The sequence below is a fragment of the Trichoderma aggressivum genome (genome assembly GCF_033847375.1).
Source record: "Trichoderma aggressivum f. europaeum strain CBS 100526 chromosome Unknown scaffold_007, whole genome shotgun sequence".
NCBI classification, from domain to species: Eukaryota; Fungi; Ascomycota; class Sordariomycetes; order Hypocreales; family Hypocreaceae; genus Trichoderma; species Trichoderma aggressivum.
Genome location: NW_026946373.1, coordinates 683,271 through 699,826, shown reverse-complemented (window position 1 = coordinate 699,826; position 16,556 = coordinate 683,271). Strand labels below are relative to the sequence as shown.

General features: G+C 47.4%; 8 protein-coding genes across 8 annotated transcripts; 2 read left to right on the top strand and 6 right to left on the bottom strand.

The window, feature by feature from the left end:
- Nucleotides 1-75: 75 nt before the first annotated feature.
- Triagg1_2779 (uncharacterized protein) lies at nt 76-790 on the top strand (the record flags this gene model as incomplete). The annotated part of the gene is made up of 3 exons (XM_062896998.1): nt 76-153; nt 209-280; nt 344-790. The coding sequence occupies 3 exons, from the start codon at nt 76-78 to the stop codon at nt 788-790; spliced, it is 597 nt and encodes a 198-aa protein (XP_062758396.1).
- Nucleotides 791-840: 50 nt separating this feature from the next.
- On the bottom strand, nt 841-2,694 carry Triagg1_2778 (uncharacterized protein; the record flags this gene model as incomplete). The annotated part of the gene is made up of 1 exon (XM_062896996.1): nt 841-2,694. The coding sequence occupies one exon, from the start codon at nt 2,692-2,694 to the stop codon at nt 841-843; it is 1,854 nt and encodes a 617-aa protein (XP_062758395.1).
- A 599-nt stretch (nt 2,695-3,293) lies between these two features.
- Triagg1_2777 (uncharacterized protein) lies at nt 3,294-5,342 on the bottom strand (the record flags this gene model as incomplete). Its single annotated transcript, XM_062896995.1, has 8 exons — nt 3,294-3,426; nt 3,484-3,723; nt 3,773-3,903; nt 3,962-4,600; nt 4,654-4,715; nt 4,765-4,911; nt 4,968-5,113; nt 5,167-5,342. 8 exons carry the CDS (start codon nt 5,340-5,342, stop codon nt 3,294-3,296), a joined length of 1,674 nt encoding a protein of 557 aa, XP_062758394.1.
- Nucleotides 5,343-6,420: 1,078 nt separating this feature from the next.
- Nucleotides 6,421-7,140, bottom strand: Triagg1_2776 (uncharacterized protein; the record flags this gene model as incomplete). The annotated part of the gene is made up of 1 exon (XM_062896994.1): nt 6,421-7,140. The coding sequence occupies one exon, from the start codon at nt 7,138-7,140 to the stop codon at nt 6,421-6,423; it is 720 nt and encodes a 239-aa protein (XP_062758393.1).
- Nucleotides 7,141-8,124: 984 nt separating this feature from the next.
- Nucleotides 8,125-9,810, top strand: Triagg1_2775 (uncharacterized protein; the record flags this gene model as incomplete). Its single annotated transcript, XM_062896993.1, has 1 exon — nt 8,125-9,810. One exon carries the CDS (start codon nt 8,125-8,127, stop codon nt 9,808-9,810), a length of 1,686 nt encoding a protein of 561 aa, XP_062758392.1.
- Nucleotides 9,811-11,213: 1,403 nt separating this feature from the next.
- Triagg1_2774 (uncharacterized protein) lies at nt 11,214-12,419 on the bottom strand (the record flags this gene model as incomplete). Its single annotated transcript, XM_062896992.1, has 5 exons — nt 11,214-11,430; nt 11,488-11,572; nt 11,631-11,721; nt 11,780-11,891; nt 11,950-12,419. The coding sequence occupies 5 exons, from the start codon at nt 12,417-12,419 to the stop codon at nt 11,214-11,216; spliced, it is 975 nt and encodes a 324-aa protein (XP_062758391.1).
- An 816-nt stretch (nt 12,420-13,235) lies between these two features.
- Triagg1_2773 (uncharacterized protein) lies at nt 13,236-14,887 on the bottom strand (the record flags this gene model as incomplete). The annotated part of the gene is made up of 2 exons (XM_062896991.1): nt 13,236-13,924; nt 14,059-14,887. The coding sequence occupies 2 exons, from the start codon at nt 14,885-14,887 to the stop codon at nt 13,236-13,238; spliced, it is 1,518 nt and encodes a 505-aa protein (XP_062758390.1).
- A 472-nt stretch (nt 14,888-15,359) lies between these two features.
- Triagg1_2772 (uncharacterized protein) lies at nt 15,360-16,349 on the bottom strand (the record flags this gene model as incomplete). The annotated part of the gene is made up of 1 exon (XM_062896990.1): nt 15,360-16,349. The coding sequence occupies one exon, from the start codon at nt 16,347-16,349 to the stop codon at nt 15,360-15,362; it is 990 nt and encodes a 329-aa protein (XP_062758389.1).
- Between the last annotated feature and the right edge of the window lie 207 nt (nt 16,350-16,556).

The window sequence follows — 16,556 nt, the reverse complement described above, 5'->3', positions numbered from 1 at the left end:
AACTCACCAGTTCAACACCAGTTCAGCAACTCAGTTCTACAGATTCCAACGTTTACAATTCCAATAACATCCACAATGGCTGTTCTGTCTCGCGTCATGCTGGCTGCTGCCGCCGCCGCTCTCGGAGTTTCTGCTGCTACAGTCACTTTGAATGTGAGTTGCGAGTGTACATGTAGCCTTTAGGAAGAAGATGGCTAATTTCCCATAGTTTGACGATGTTGCCGTCTCCAACGCCAGGCAGTGCGGCCAGACCGCTTTGAACCAGAAGACAGCCTACAACGTAAGTTGCCACTACTAATAGCCACTTGCTGTATCCATTGATGAGCTAATTGTCGACGCTTAGGGCTTTCTCATTACCGGTGGCGGCGGAGTCGGCATTTTGAACAGCACGGCGACACCCAACTGCCCAACTGAAGAGGAGACTCGCCCTTACCCCTCGTGGTCTACCTCTGGCTCCAATGTTGTCTACAACAGCAATGGAAAGCTCAAATTCACAGTTCAAGGGTCACAAAAGATTATCAAGTCTTCCTTTGATGTTGATCTTATCTTCTACGACAGCGAGCTTTTCTTGAACACCACTGTGGAGATTCAGACCACTCTGTCCGGAGGAGAGCAAGAGCTATATGTTTTCCACACTCTTGAAGATGGATTCGGTCCGTATCACATTGAAACTACTGGTGCCCCTGCTACTTCCGTTCTTATTGAGGCCCTTGCCATTGAGCCCATTGGCGAAGGCCCAACCATCAACACAGATCTTGCTGTGGACACTATCGTATTTGAGCTTGCATAAAAGAATTTGAAGCGCTTATCAATGTCCCGCGCTTGTATATAGAAAATACATTACCATAATGTGAACCATTCTAGCTCGTCTGTCGCTTGCGTGTCCTCCTTTATAGAAAACTCTCCATCCATCATACCGCGAATGTAACATGGCCCCCCAAGCTTAGATTTGCCGCCTTCAGTTCGGATGACAAAGGGTAATTTGGCTCCCTGGAAGATAACGATTTCATCTCCGACTTTGGTCGTCATGGGCATCATGGCTAAATACCCTTTGTCCGTTATCCCCATGTTGCGCCCCCAAGTGATTGAACTAGCTCTATGAGCGTACTTGTATGGCTCTTTGCCATTGAAGATATTCTTGGCAGCAGTATCCGTGTCGTCCAATCCTGTCACAACTTGAAGCCAGGCCGCAAAGGTCTCCTTGTATTCCTCCAGTGGTGCTCTGTGATAGTCGAGAGTGGTTCCCCAGCAAAGCGTATCTTGAAAAACGTCCGAAACAGTGTCTCCAGTTGGGTATGTCTTTAAATCTGACGCAAATTTCCACCAGTAGCGCCATAACTCGACATAGGCCCCGTTACTATACCCTATAGACTCAGGCAACTTGCCTGTGAGCTTCAGAGTGTCAACTTTGCTGCCTTTAAGCCGCAAGAGCAATTTGTCGCCAAAGTCTTCATGAATGACAGAGGAATCCCCTGCGGCATTGAAAATCTCATCGTCAAAGTATTTTAAAGGAGTGTCGTTCCACGAGGCTGCCCACGACGGTAGGTCAGGAACACTCGACTTGATGAATCCGTAACACGAGCTCAAGACGTCCAACTTTCCAGTATTGATGATTATGGCTCGCGATACATCTGCATACAGCTCAGCAGGTGTCTTTTTGTAATCTGGTGCCGGAAATATATTCTCAGCGTCTTCTCCTGAGGCACCAAAGAAGCCAAGGATTCCATATATCTTGTCTCGCGGGTCCGTGGCTTTGGCGTTGCGGGTAGCATTCAAGATTCGGAGCGCCTTGTCCCCGGGGGGTGATACTTGACTCATCCCACCAGTTTTAATCATATTTCGTACATGAAATTGGTGAAAGGTAGATGCGATGAATAGCGTGTTAAACTCCATCACTTCGACAGGTTGTTCTGAACTAATGAGGGCCTCAATGACAATCTGGAGGTTGTGGAAGCTTTCTCCCTTGCCACCGCAGACGAGTGTAGGCTCTTTGGATAAGGCGACTTCTTGAATAACCCATAGCCTGTCCCACCACTTACGGTGGAATACATCCCATAGGCCGCGCACCCGAGGCGTAAAGACTTCGCTATTAGAATGCTGGAATGCCTGTCGATCTTTGATGAACTCTTGATAGAGCGGCCCCTCACAAGGATCCTGACCCGAGTTCTTTCTTTCCGCAATCTCAACAGCAAAATCGTGGATATAGTCCATGCCGAGGTCCGACAGTGGTTTCCCGGATTCTTCGTCCACAGCTGAAGATGACTCGCCCACCCACAAGGCTACCCAGGTTGCCTGGGTGTAGATCTGACGCATTAAGCCAATCTGGTGACTCCTTTCCTCAATATTAGATTGATCGATACAGACTGCATCAACCCAAAGGACCTGGTCTTTCGCCGGTTGCCGCAGTCTTTTCAGTGCAGCCTCGCAGTTTTCGGTTATCTTGAGAGAAGCTCCGTTGCAGAGCAATTCTCGGGACAGAGAGGCAACCCCATCTTCAGTCGCCCATGTATAAGACAGCGCCCCAAAACTTGGACATGCATCGATGGGGAATTCCTGCAGGGAAACCTTAATAGGCAGCTGATGAAATGAGTCCGGATGTAGATACAACAGTCGGATTGATGCGCCATTTTTTAGAGGCTCATACCGGTGATCGACGCCAGACTCTCGAATTTCGTTTCCCCTGATGGACAACATTCTAGACTTTTCGCCTTCTCTGTTCGCTTGCATGAAATATGATGATACTGTGATTGCAGGATTGTACAAAAATCCCGCCCTCTTTGTTAGGCAGAAAGCGCTTACAACACACCTAGACAAGGATTAGGAGCGGCCTATAAGGTTGAAACTATGCATATGTCGAGAGCAGATTTTTGTCATTCGCAATTAGAGATTGATGCCCTATTAGTAGGATTCAATTAGTATTTATGTTTAAGATTTTGATAGTCTCAGTTATAAAATAGAAGATGTACTATATTTACCTCGGTCCTGCCAACGTCTAGTCAGATCTGCTCAGTCGCTGTGAAACTAACGCGCGGAAGGCTATAGCCGTGCAGATTGAGGTGCTGATTACATGTATGTAGCAAACCCCCGAAAAATAAAACAGAGGGCGTCAGGTTAGATTAGAGATATAATCAATCCATTTCTACCAACCTACATGTGTACCATCTAACTATTAACACGAAACTAGATACTACATACATCTTAATGTAAAAACTCACCGTATTTTTGCCACTCCAACAATTATAGCGTAGCTGCGCCGATACTATAGGCTAGCCTGCATGAAACCATTAAGGCCATCAATAATGATGAGCCTTCAGGCAGATGTTGCCACCCGTCTTGAAATCGGTCGTCTTCAGGTCGGGATAGTCGAACGCCAATGCGTCAATGAGTTCCACCAACGGTGTTGGTTGACCATGTGCTGGAACTGCCCTGTAGAAAAAGTCAGCTTCAATTTACTGGAAGACGAAAACAGGGATGAATGCATACAAGGCGTTACGACTCAATCCATCAGCGCTGGCCTGCACCAGCCAGCTTCTAGCGAAAGCACTATCGAAAGGAAAGGCTGTGGACCAAGCATCGGCGACATATGTCAGGATTGTGCTGTTAGCTGACGGACAAGCGGTTGTGATGATCGAATATGTCCAATCTACTGAATGGGCGGCTTCGGGCCTCCACAGGAAACGAGCTTGCATTTTGCCGTCAGAATGGATGTAAGGCTTGTTTTCGCTGCACCGAATTAATACACGCCGTATACAACAAACTACTGGATACATACTTGAAGGTTATCAACTTGGCATTCGGGATCTGTTTCCAGTAAGGCGCAGAGACTTCGGGAACAATAATCTTGGCGCCCAACTCAACGTATTTGCGAACTTCGTAGTTGTGGTCATGGTGATGATGCGAAGGCTATATATACTTGGTTAGCAATTGTCTCTGTTAACAGTATGTGATTTCGACAACTTACCCAGAAATGGGTGATAGGCCTCTTCAGCGTCTCGTTGACCCATTGGATCACCAAATCAGTCTGATGGGGAGGTGCTTCAAAAACAATGATGGAATCATCAAACTCAAGCACAAGCTGTTCCAAGTTTGTCTGGTCTAGGAACAGTAACTTGTGAACGTGGGGCAGATCGGAGGCTGGTTGAACGACACTCAGGTTGTTGTATGTCCCCGTATACTCGCCTCCCCAGAAAGTGTTGTACCAGTATTCTCCAATTTCAGCATGCGTATACCCAGCAATCCTCTTCGGGGGAGCAGACCGAGTTTCGGTTTCATTCGCTGCGAGTCCATCGAAAAAGCCTGGGGAAAATGTCGGGTTTACGGAAACTCGCGACACGGTTGTGTCTTCGAGAATTGCGCTTCCGTTGTATAATACCATTCGACGGTGGGGAAACTGAATGCCCGAAACCTCAGCATAGTTTGAGAGCTCAAGATCCTGTGTGGTTATTCCGAATATCGCGTGATCTTCAAATGATCTTATGATTTTCGGGTAATGTGTATAACCATCGAAGATTACGGTGATGTTAAGATCGAAGTCGTGGACGGCGAGATTCTCGACCTTGTTCAACTCCACAATCTGTGTAGCAATTTTATGACTTCGGATCTATGTTGTCATTAGCCACGGCGCAAGCGAAAATCAGAGGATGTGTAACATACATCTAGTAAAAGTTTTGGGGAAAACTTGTTGGCTTGGAATAGCAGATAATCTGTAAGTGCAGCTGTTGTGTGTCAGTGAATAGTTTTGTTACAACGAGTAAATTTACTTACAGTCGGCATAACCAGCCACTTGATCAGGCGCAATGAATGCGTTATTGTTTCCATCGACGTAGCATGCGAACCCATTTTCCGTTCCGTTTTGCATGACAAGCGAAAAATGACCGGGCGGGAGAGTTGGGTTGGCGAAGAAGAAGTAGTCTGCTGGGGTATTAGTCCTTGGCCCAAATATAGCGAGCAATGAAGTAGTTGCTGACCTGAGTGTTGGAAAACCCTGTCAATCCTGTGTTGAAAGGTATTTTCAGAGAAAGAGAAGGACAGATTCTGGGAACCCAAGTTGACAATATAGCGATCGGTCGTGAAGAGCTTGTAGTTTTGCATTAAAGTGCTCGTATGGAAGATACTTTGACAGTATTAGCATATTGACACATCAAGTGATAGGGGGTGAATACATACTCGGCCGATTCGTATGTAACCCCCCTCAGTCCACGGAGAGCGTTTAGGCCGCCCAGAGCTTTAATAGAATCATCAATAATCTTGAGGGGGCTAGGGAGTTTGGCAGGGCCTCGGGATTCATGTGGATGGGCCAAAGTGAGCCACATCAGCGTGGCAACAACCAAGCTCTTCGCCATTAGGATTATCTCTCTGTTGAGAAAATCAAATCTTGAGGACAACTGAAGGAAATATGCTTGGTTTCTGAGTCGTAAAGACTATGAAGCCACTTGATAGGGTAAAATAGAAGGGAATTCGAAGTCGTAGAGAAGGAGATATAGGTCATTCTTATAGCTGGAAAAGAAACCACCCCTTATCCAACTGTGGATGCTTTTCTCGTGCTGAAAAATAAAGAAAGGAAGGAAGAAGCAAGGCATTGGCAAGGTTATCCTCACCGTAATGTTGAATTAGATCCATAGGACTGGTTTAATGCTGACGCCGATCATGCAAACTGGCCATCCGGTGGGATATGATTCCAGCTGCATGTTACGCGCGCGTTTGTAGATTAAATGAAGTTTTTTATATACTGTTCTCCCACAAACTTCCGTAATGACCTTTACTCTAGTAAAAGTGGACAGCAGTTGGCAAGGCATTCTGTGCTGATGAGTGGATCATCGTGGCCATCCGGTGGGATGTTGATTCCAAAGTCCTTCGGACTTTCGCATTACGCGTTAGTGGCTTTGATTAAGCTTATCCTCTGACTTTGCCGAGGGAATTGACAGAAAATGCCGGGTCTTACATGCAGTTTCCAGTATAGCGGGTTATTTGTAGGTCCAAGTCAGCTAAAGCGCGTCATCCACTTGATGGTCTCCAAGGGGCATGTACGATACGGTTATGAAAAAGGACCCTAATCTAGGGTATATCGTTAAGAATAGGTATAGGTTAGTGGCCAAACGTGTTTTGAGACATTCAAAGGACAAATTATCTCTTGGATTTTCGTCATCTCCTCTAACTTGATAGAGTTTCCTCTTCTTCAAAAAGACGCCAACATCTTAGAAAGCCCCTGTATTGCCGGCTTATATAGAAAACATCGCTGGAATAAGCCCCACACTTTAGATCTCATTCTTGTGTGCTCTCCTTGTAGATCGTATTGTCTTCCCTCTCTTGATACGACAAGACAATTGCTATTCGTTACATGCTGATTTCTGTGCAAAGTCTGACTGTGTTGTAACTGCTCAATATGATGGATGTGTGTATTGAATGATCAATGATGCCACATTAACTCTCCGCTTTTGTTATGCCTTCACTATCCGTCTGCAATGTAGCCTGGATAAAGTCGTCACCAGCGGGCAACTCTGTGTGTATGATCCGAATAGCAGCAATTGCAAGTTCTGCTTCGCCATCCGTCTGCAGTTCGAGAAGATGTCCACCTTGGCGTCTATCGGCAGAAATAAAGTGTAGATGGTCTCCGGCAACGCTGATGCCCTGCATATATGAAGGAGAACGAAATCCTACAATCGACCCTTGGACGTCCTTAAATGTATGTGCCACTTGAGATTCTGCCAACTTGGAAAGTTTCTCGCCGGGGTGCTGCTGGCCACCCACTGTTCGGACCACGACAGCCTTGAATTTGCCTTCCAGCCTTATAGACGAGTAAATGTTTTTGGCTTGTGGCATAAGGTCGGTAAGCATCTTCCCAAAGTCCTCCTTGCTCTTCACCGTCACCTTTGTCACCAACGTGGGGCGGAAATGCGTAACCATGGCGAAAGGCGTCACGGCCTTGTTTAGCTGGTCACGGCTGAACGAGGTCACCGAGCCATCGGCCTTCATCTGATAAATGATGCCATCAAGAACAATCATTTCGCCAACCATGTGTCGAAACGTGCCGAGGCCGAAATCTCCGCGGGGGAGGAGGTCTGATAGAGGAAGGCCACTATCCGCCACGCCGTCCATCAACGCCGTGACGATGGAATACTGGAACAATTCGTTTGGTGCCATCTTTTTGATGCGGCTGATGCGATGCGAAATAAGTATATTCGGCGAGTTACCACGTGGTAAACACGAGCGAGGTGAATGTCAATAGCGGTGGCGTCTCCAGCTATTGTGTCCAATCATATCACTAGCGACGAGAGCTAAGTTGTCAATGTTGTCTGTTGGATGATGGAAACCGTCGTTCCTCATCCCATATATCGGCACTGTACCGTGAATGGACAATGCTCGATTCAAGTCGGCTTCTGTCTTGATCAACAGCTATATATTCGTGGAGCCGATAGATCGGAGCGAAGCAGGATATTGTTTCCGGTGGAGCAGAGTTTTACTATGGCAAAATGCGTCTCCACGTAAAAAACAAGCTTGGCATCTCGGCGTCCTGAAATCCTGGCTATGATGCCGTCATGGGTGAATTGAATAGGCTCTCTTTGCCGGGTCCTCAACTGCATGGCATCCTGGCCGAGATATTTAAACTACAGTCAACTATTATCTCTATGTTAAAGGCCTTATCTCCCGATGCTCGGAGCGGCGGCTTCGGACCCGAGTGAGATAACCGATCTGCCTATTGGTGAGATTTCATCGCTAATACAACGGGAATAAACAGCAGCTAAGTCGTGACGTCAAGCCGCAAAGATAAATGTACAGCGAGTGGCGTCGTAAACATTGAAGTTATCACAACCGGCTCGGCACGCTCGGCAAGGGTTCCGAAAATAGGTATCATCTTCCAGCTTCTCTTGACTCGCAATATCCGATATTAGGCTATCGACGGCACATCACAGGTTTTTACACCTCTGAAAGAATTGTTGGAGGTGAGCATCAACGAGTTATGCGATGCCATAAGAGTACATACATATATTGACTCTCTCGCCGTTCTAGTGTCGGGATAGTCTTCGTCAATTCTCGCGTATAAGCTTCTGCAGCAGGCTCCGAATAGAACTCATCTGGAGACGCGAATAATCACACTTGCTAAATTAACTTCACTCTACTTCAAACATGACGGAAACCGTTCGAGTTGTGGTCGACTCTCTCATCGCTGCCGGGGTGGAGTACGTCTTTGGTGTTCCCGGAGCCAAGATCGATTCCCTCTTCAATGAGCTGCTCGACCACCCAAAGATCAAGCTGGTTGTCTGCCGTCACGAGCAAAATGCTGCGTTCATGGCAGCAGCTATAGGAAGGCTCACTGGTCGACCTGGTGTTTGCATCGCCACTTCAGGACCAGGCACGAGCAACCTGGTGACGGGATTAGTGACAGCCAATGACGAAGGCTACCCAGTTGTCGCCATCGTTGGGAGTGTCAAGCGAGCGCAGGCATTGAAACGCACGCACCAAAGTCTTCGAGGTGTTGAGCTTCTCACACCCGTCACCAAGAAATCTGCCGCAGCAGTCGTCGAGAATCAAGTTGCTGAGATTATACTCGACGCTTTCCGAACTGCCAGCTCGTTCCCACGGGGAGCAACGTCTGTGACGCTTCCCGCCGACATTATGCTGGCTTCGGTGAGCAAAACGACTGTACCGGCGTTCCCTTCTTCGGCTTACCTTCCCCCGAGCTATGGCACCGCTACGAATGAGGTTCTTGATACAGCTGCAGCTCTAATTAGTTCTGCCAAAGCTCCAATCTTGTTCTTGGGTCAACGCGCAATTGACGCAGACATCGTGGCAACCATTCACAAGTTTCTTCAAAAACATCCGGTTCCTGTCATTGAAACGTTTCAAGCAGCAGGTGCCATCTCTAAAGACCTCAAGCACCTCTTTTACGGCCGCGTGGGATTGTTTCACAATCAACCAGGGGACAAGCTCCTCAGTCAGGCAGACTTGGTTATCACCATTGGCTATGACCAGGCGGAATACGATGCCGACCAGTGGAATGCAGACTGCCACCTGGATATACTGCACTTGGATTTCGTTCAAGCTGACTATGTGCAATGCTACTCGCCGAAATTAGAGGTCATTGGATCCCTGACTGCAAACATTGATGCCATTGCTGATCGAGTCACCGAGGTGGCTCGACTGCAGGACACAGCCGCCGGCAAGAGAATTGTCGCAGAGCAGCAGGATTGGCAGTCTTCCGAAGCTGCTCTTGCGAAAACTGATGGCCCAGTCCAACCTCTGTACTTTATTCGCCTGTTGCAAAGCTTGCTCGATCAAGACACCGTTGTAACCTGCGATGTTGGCAGTATATATGTCTACTTCTCACGCTATTTCTACTCTTACAAGCCAAAAACGTTTTTGACATCAAATGTCCAGCAGACTCTAGGAGTTGGCCTTCCTTGGGCCATCGGCGCGTCATTGTGCCAGAAGCCGACGCCGTGCTCCAAAAAGGTAGTAAGCATTAGCGGCGATGGCGGATTCATGTTCAGCTCACAAGAGCTGTCCACGGCCATGCAGCTCGGTTGTAATATTACACACTTTATATGGAACGACGGCAAATACAACATGGTTGAATTCCAGGAGGTGGACAAATACGGGCGAAGTGCTGGTGTCGACCTCGGCGGCGTGGACTTTGTCAAGTTTGCTGAGTCCTTTGGAGCCAAGGGACTTCGTGCCAACAACTCTAAAGAACTCGATGCTGTGGTTAAAGAAGCATTGAGCTATGATGGAGTCTGCATTGTCGATGTGACTATTGACTACTCAAAGAATCATGACTTGATGAGGCAGATTACCGTAGAGAATGTTAACTAAGCATGCATATCGGTTTACTGGGCAGAAACAATGTAAAGGATTTCAGTTGAATTTGGTGTAAGGGTTTTAAAATCTGCGAAAGTCTATAGCCTAAAGTCTCTTTGATGGATATAGTGCGGCAGAAATACGCGATATCTCCGCCTCTTCACAGGATGCCAATGATACAGTCGTTTGATGCCTGGTGGAAGCTGCTGTTGATGGAGAGCGCTTTTCACAATCTATGAATAAGTAATGGCTGCAACTTGACTTTATGTGAAAACAAGCAAAGTCGAGCACTTACTTGCAACAGAGTACTATTACTTTGAAAATACTAGATCTAGCAAGAGTAGCGTAGCTACGGATAACTACATGTTAAACTATGATATTCAAAAACTCGCAGTACTTTAGGGGACTGATGTCAAGAAGCGCATGTCCTATTTTCCATGTGCGGAAACCTTGTCAGAAATAAGATAACTCTTACCCGATGACTGCAGTGGTCTTCCAGCTCGCAGTGGCCCTTGATATTGACATTGCTGATACGAGACATGACGAGCGGTGTAGCCAAGGGGGAAAAAAACTCCCATGGCCCAAGTTGGATATGACGAGCAATCGGGCTCACAATGCATAAAGCTCGGGATCTAAAGATTGGCATTTGGAAAATTTGACATATGAAGGCGGCAGTTGGGCAATTAGGAGGCGGCTTGCTAGTACTAAAACTCCCTCTTCCAATCTTTTTCACCTTTCTAGTCCAAGCCACGTAACGTAATGATGAGCCGTGAGAACCTTCCCGAAAAGTTGAGTTGTCACAGGCTGATGGGATGGGCAGAGGATGGGGACATCTTAGATTTAGCGCTTTAGCACTACGCAATAGACACATCCGTTCATAGAAGCCAGCGCTTAATATTCCGAAGCTTATGGTGATAAAACAATTGACCTTGATACGGCAGTATCACTACATGGCAAACCACACGGGCTAAACGTACAAGTGTGTAATGATGATGTGTTCAAAGCTTGCCGGCAGCAAAAATAGCTTTACATGATTTGTAGTATTTGTGGTGACGTTGGTTTGAGGTAAACGATAGAAACTGAGACCAAATGAGTGGCGACTCGCGTCTGCACTGTTTAGATATGAGAAGCGGCGACGTTTTCACCGACGCTCTCTTGCGTCTGTATCTAGTCTGGCTACGAGTAGCATCAATTAGAAAAGTATTCTCTAAATTCAGTAAGAGAGATGTACTGAAGGTCACTACAGTCTCTCAATAGTAAAACTAGCCACGCCATGATAAAACTGATTTCACCAGCATGTTTCTCGAATTATTTGTGAGGTATGGAATTATAGGCCGAGTCAATTTCTCACTAAACAAAAGAGTAGATATAATTGAACCAATTGATCGTATTAGGCCAAGGCGATAAGGATTGTGAGCTTAGTGTTTTGCCTTTTTCCGCGGTCGAAAATCAGCAGAATAAGACTTGAAGAATTCATTAGGCTCTGTGGGATGTACTCCTGTAACATCATGGAAGGCAGTTGTGGCAATGTAGTTGGTCTTGCCCTCACGAACCAGACTATAATACTCCAAGATGAATTCCTTCTCCGATTCGTCGCTCTCGCTTTGAGAGGCCAGCACCCTCTTGGCTTCGTTTCTTTGCCCGATGTCAATGGAAACTGAGCGCTTTTGAACTTGAAAATAAATGACTCACTCGGATATGTTCTCAAACTCAACTTGAGCCCCCAACGCTTGACTAGCTGCTTGGGCCAACTCTTCCCCAGCACACAGTTGAGGCCCTAGGTATAAGTTTCAGCGAACTGCGATTTGAAAAACACAACCAAGAGTCTGTTTTACCTGTGACGATCATCATCTGGCCTCGGTGCTTATCATCGAACCCATGCTTGCCTTTGCCGGCAAGAACATGTGCAGCCACATGAGCAATGTCCTAAAAGACCGATCAAAATCATGTGCCCGGCAATCTAGAGGAATATTGAGAGACTCACGCCTAAAGCGACAGGAGCGAATTTATGACTTTCACCAATGGGCAGTGGAAGCACACCGTCAGCTTTGGCCTGTTCTGAATAGAGAAGCAAGTTTTCTGCGTAGAATCCGGCACTTTGCATAGTCAGCATCTGTTTGACCTGGAACATCCACAAGAATCGAGAAAACAAACCGAATGACACAGGGCGAATGACCGAGAGGAGTCTCCGCATCACCCTTGGTTGCAAGAACCGCGCTTTCAATGTCAATGAACTCTCTCAAACGAGGCTGTTTCTTGCTGTCGGCATAATCACAGCCAGCAGAGCTAATCAGAAGAACGTTGGAAACGCCTGCTTTCTTGGCAGCATTTGCGAGTTCCAGTGTTATATCTAATTTGTCGCGATGAGCGGGTGGAACTAAACAGATAGTATCGCACGCAATTTCCTTGAGGGCTTTGACCATAACGCGTTCTCGGCCTGGTTGATGGTGCACAACTTTCCCGCCAAGTTCGGTGAGTTCCTGAGCTCGAGGAGAGGATGGATCCAATGCTAGTCCGGTAAGGCTGCTTATTTGGCGGGCGAATTTACCCTCTTTCAGAAGCAGTTCGGCTATGAGGAAGCCCGTCTGGCCTTCCACGGCCGTGATGCAGATATTTCGAGACATTCTGGATATGAGAAAAATTGCTTGATCAAAGATGAGTATATTGCACATCCACTTGAATGCATCTGATACTGAAGCAGAACAAAAGGACTAGGACTTTGGCGCCACGTATATTTATTCTTGTTGAGCATCGACGTCACCGTGATTCAAACCATTGGGAATATGTAAGATCGGGCGCGTCCATGGACGGGAGCTCGTGACCCATACTCTTATTGACATCATCCATTTTGAAGAATTCAGCCAGCAGCTGACAGCAGTGTATATGTTATGCGTCAATCGTTATTGTGACGTTGCATTGCTTCACTCTTGAAATGGCCCACACCTTGCCCATGTTAACTTTGAAGAAGAAAGTCTACGTCAAATAGATTGCGTTGGCGACTTTAGAATGACAAAAGGTTGCTGTCATGCATAATTGAACTTTAAAGCATAGTCCGCAATGAAAGGTAGTGGGCAGAATAGTTAGCATTTCATGGCATCTCGTTGCCTTTTTTCACAAGCATCTATCGCTTGGACAAACATTCATCTTGATATGAGTACTGCAAGCAACTCAAATCAGCTTGATCCTCACCAGCATCCTGATGTGCAGATGTAAAGGGCGAGCGTCGCGCACCTCGCATGAGCTACATGAAGCGCACAAACGACGGACCTTTAGATATCATTGCTAAAGTGTCTGGTGTCGTACATAACGACAAATGTGAGGAAGGTGGTCTAATCAATCCTCTATTTTTACGATGGGCTACGGAGTATCTCATCATCGTTATTCTATTAATCAAGCTATAAATGTAGCGCTGCATCAACAACAAGCATCTCATCACTTTTCTATACGACATTCTCGTCATCTAAACTTTCCAAGGCGTTCTCATCTTCTGAAATCTCCACCTCAAGGTCTATCTCTATATGCTTCCTCGGCACCATTCGCCAACGGTCCAACACCTCCTCGTCAGGGACGAATCCTGAGCTGCTCGTCCAGAGAGCTCTCGCCATCATTTCTTCACTGTGATACCAGAATTTATGCCAGCATATGCCACTCTCAAGCAGTGCTATAAGCTTCATCTGCTTCAGTGCCGGCATCTGTAGAGCCGCGTGTGCTGCAGCGAGATAGAACTGCTGCATGGCCGGTGCTGCAATGCTTGGCTTAGGCTGCGGCTCTTCGCTCGGCCAACCGTCCCGAGATGATGAATCGTCGCTGTCTGGTTCTTCTTCAGAAGAGCTAGATGCGTCTGGGTCCGGTAGGAAAAGCCATTCACCTGAATGAGTGACCGGTAGATAGTGTAAGCTGAGCATGGCCAATCGATCCCATATTGGCATCATGTCCAGAGATGGAGTTCTTGGAAAGAATAACTCATCGCTAATTGAAATATCATATATATCGAGCTTCTTGAGGCGCTGAGACATGTTTCGTATAGATATGGAAAGTTCATCAACCTCTTGTGTTGATGAAGCAGGCGGTGGGTTAAACGGAAACCAATCACCGTACGTAAGACTACTGTCCGATATACTCAAATGATCTATAGGATGATTAATTCGAGATATGGCAGAGGAAAGATCTAGTTTCGACATGTCAGTAAGAACCATTCGCTGCTCTATTTGCCCGGATGGCATTAATAAAATATACCTGACCGTATCCTTGAAAAGTGGTTACACCTCCACCAGTCAATAAATGCCCCCTTCACTGCAGGTAACTTTGCCAGTAGAACGCAGGTGGCCGCTGCAGAGATGTGAATATTCAGGTCTGAGCTATTCCCCTTATACTCCGTAATTGCGATAACTGGTGGGTATTGTGCAATGCGATCGGGATCCGTCAGCTCTACCAACGATGAGGCACGCCTTCGCTCTAGTTTCGCTTGTCTTTTTCGTGATTGGGGAGTGACAGGTCGCCGGTTGAAAGCATCGTCTGGCATAGATGTATCAACATAGAGCTTAACACCCGCCTGGTGCACATCGGTCGCTTCCCATGAACCCATGAGTCGCAAAAATGCTTCAAAGGTGACTTGTAGGCTGCAGTTGTTTCGTAGCTTCTCTTCGTCCGTTTCGGGGCTTCCCACAGGTCCAGACATGGGCAGTGCGACGTCAAGTTTAATAGTCCGAACGAAGCGGCGTCGTCGAGGGGTAACGATAAAGTTGGCCTGCAAGAGTCCGTCTAAATCAAGACGCAATGAGGCAAAAGTCTCGCGTTCAATTTCGTCTTGCCAGGTGCGGCTGACGGCGGCATATCGGCCACAGCCCCGGATGACACCCCACGACTCGTCATCGATAGGAACAAGATAATCGTGAGTGAGGAAGTAGATGATGTTATGGATTATTTCAGGAGCCAAAACGACGGGCGCCATGATGGGCATCGTACGATGCATGGAAGACGAAAGCACAATAGAGTAGCGGACCAGGGTTAAGAGGAAACGCAGCCTCGCCATTGGATTCGCCAGGAAAAGGAACATAAATACGCCGACAATGCATGACGTGTACTGCAGCATGAATTAATGTTAGGACATGTGTAAGCGATTCATGAAGCTCGAATCTACCTGTTTAGGTACACGTATTCTGCGACAGACAGCATCTACCGTGCTCAAGATTCGTTCTATTGACATACAGGTAAGCTAACAAGGCCCTCTAAAAGCTTGCCTTTAAGCTTATGGATTCCAGTCACTTTAGCTCCAGTCTTTTAAGGTCCGATCCGTGACCCACAATGCTACCAGCCGGATGCCGAACCGTGCTCAAGATGACGAGAAATACATCGATGCGGGCGAGATGACATGAATTTGTGAATAAGAGTCTAGTTACTCCGACCTTGTATACCCGCCGTTGCCGTTTCTTCTTGCTAGACTCTAGACTCTAAAGAAACCCCGGCATCGACAAGGACGATAGCGTTACAATGGTCCTGTAGTTTGTGGTAGCATCAACTATGGTATAGATTGACCAGGCCCCGTGCAAGACCAGAGACGAGACTCAGAGACCAGTAACCGACTCAAGCATTTCTGTAGTTATCACAGGCATCTCAATCTTGGGGTTTCCAATTTGTAACCACGAAAGGGACGGCGACGGGCCGAGAACTCCTGGAGCTTTAGGCAGTGGCTTGGACACCTCAAGCCCGAGATCGAGGCAAACCTCGTTGCCAAACCGGAAACTAACAAAGTCGTACTCCGCTTCCAGTTGATGCAGCAGTTCCACCATAGCAATATTGGAGAGACTTGAGTCGTGCGTCTTAGTGGTAAGATAAGAATGCATCCCGGCAATGCCTTGGCCTGCTCCTTTCTTGCCAACATCCGCAATGGCACTCGCGGCATCCGGAAGATGGGCCACTGCTTCGGCAAAAGCTTTGACCAAGCGATCCGGAATGCGCTCCTTTCGCATGCCGTCACGCTCATTGCCGCCGAACCGGAACCGGCGTCCGAGGGAGCGGACATAGCGATCAGCGTGGTGGCCAAAGTCTTTAATTCCAGAGACCCCATACGGCTCGGGTTTCAGGAACAAACAGCTCCCACGGTGCTTATCATTAAAAATAGCCGTGAACAGCACGTGTCGGTGGTCATTGGCGAGTGGTGGTAAAGCGCCATCGACAACAAGGTCAACACCGCCGGTACAGCCCGGCGCGCTGTGACGCCTGAGATGACTGCTGGTTCGCGGAGTGCCTATAGCCAAGAAGAAAGCAGAGAGTCGGCCATCTGGATCTAGGCAGAGGAAAGCACCAGATCGAAAAGCCTGGTTGCGTTCAACCGCTAGTGAAGTGAGGTACCAGATGATGCCGGTGACTTGGCGTCCACGAGCGGCTGGGGGAACCTTACGAGTTGCAATTTCTCGTACTTCATCCGAAGAGAAGGGAGAAGTCATGATGGCGCGTACATCTTCGGCACCTTGTGCAACATATGTTCTGATCTCTTCTTCGCGATCTGAAAAGCCTGTGGCGGCGAGATATTTGGTGAAGCGGTCGACCTCCATGGGATCTTATATATGTGACAAAATCCTCATAAGTTGGACGATGTGTATAATGATGAGGCAGTTCTATAGGGGAGCCAGGTTCAAACCCATGCCTGATATTTGCCTTGGGCTTTGAGGGCGGGGATGTGTGTACATGTACTTCCAATCGGTTGGTCCAACTTGAGCGGCTGAGTGTCTCACAAGAGAATTCCAACCAATACGGAAGCG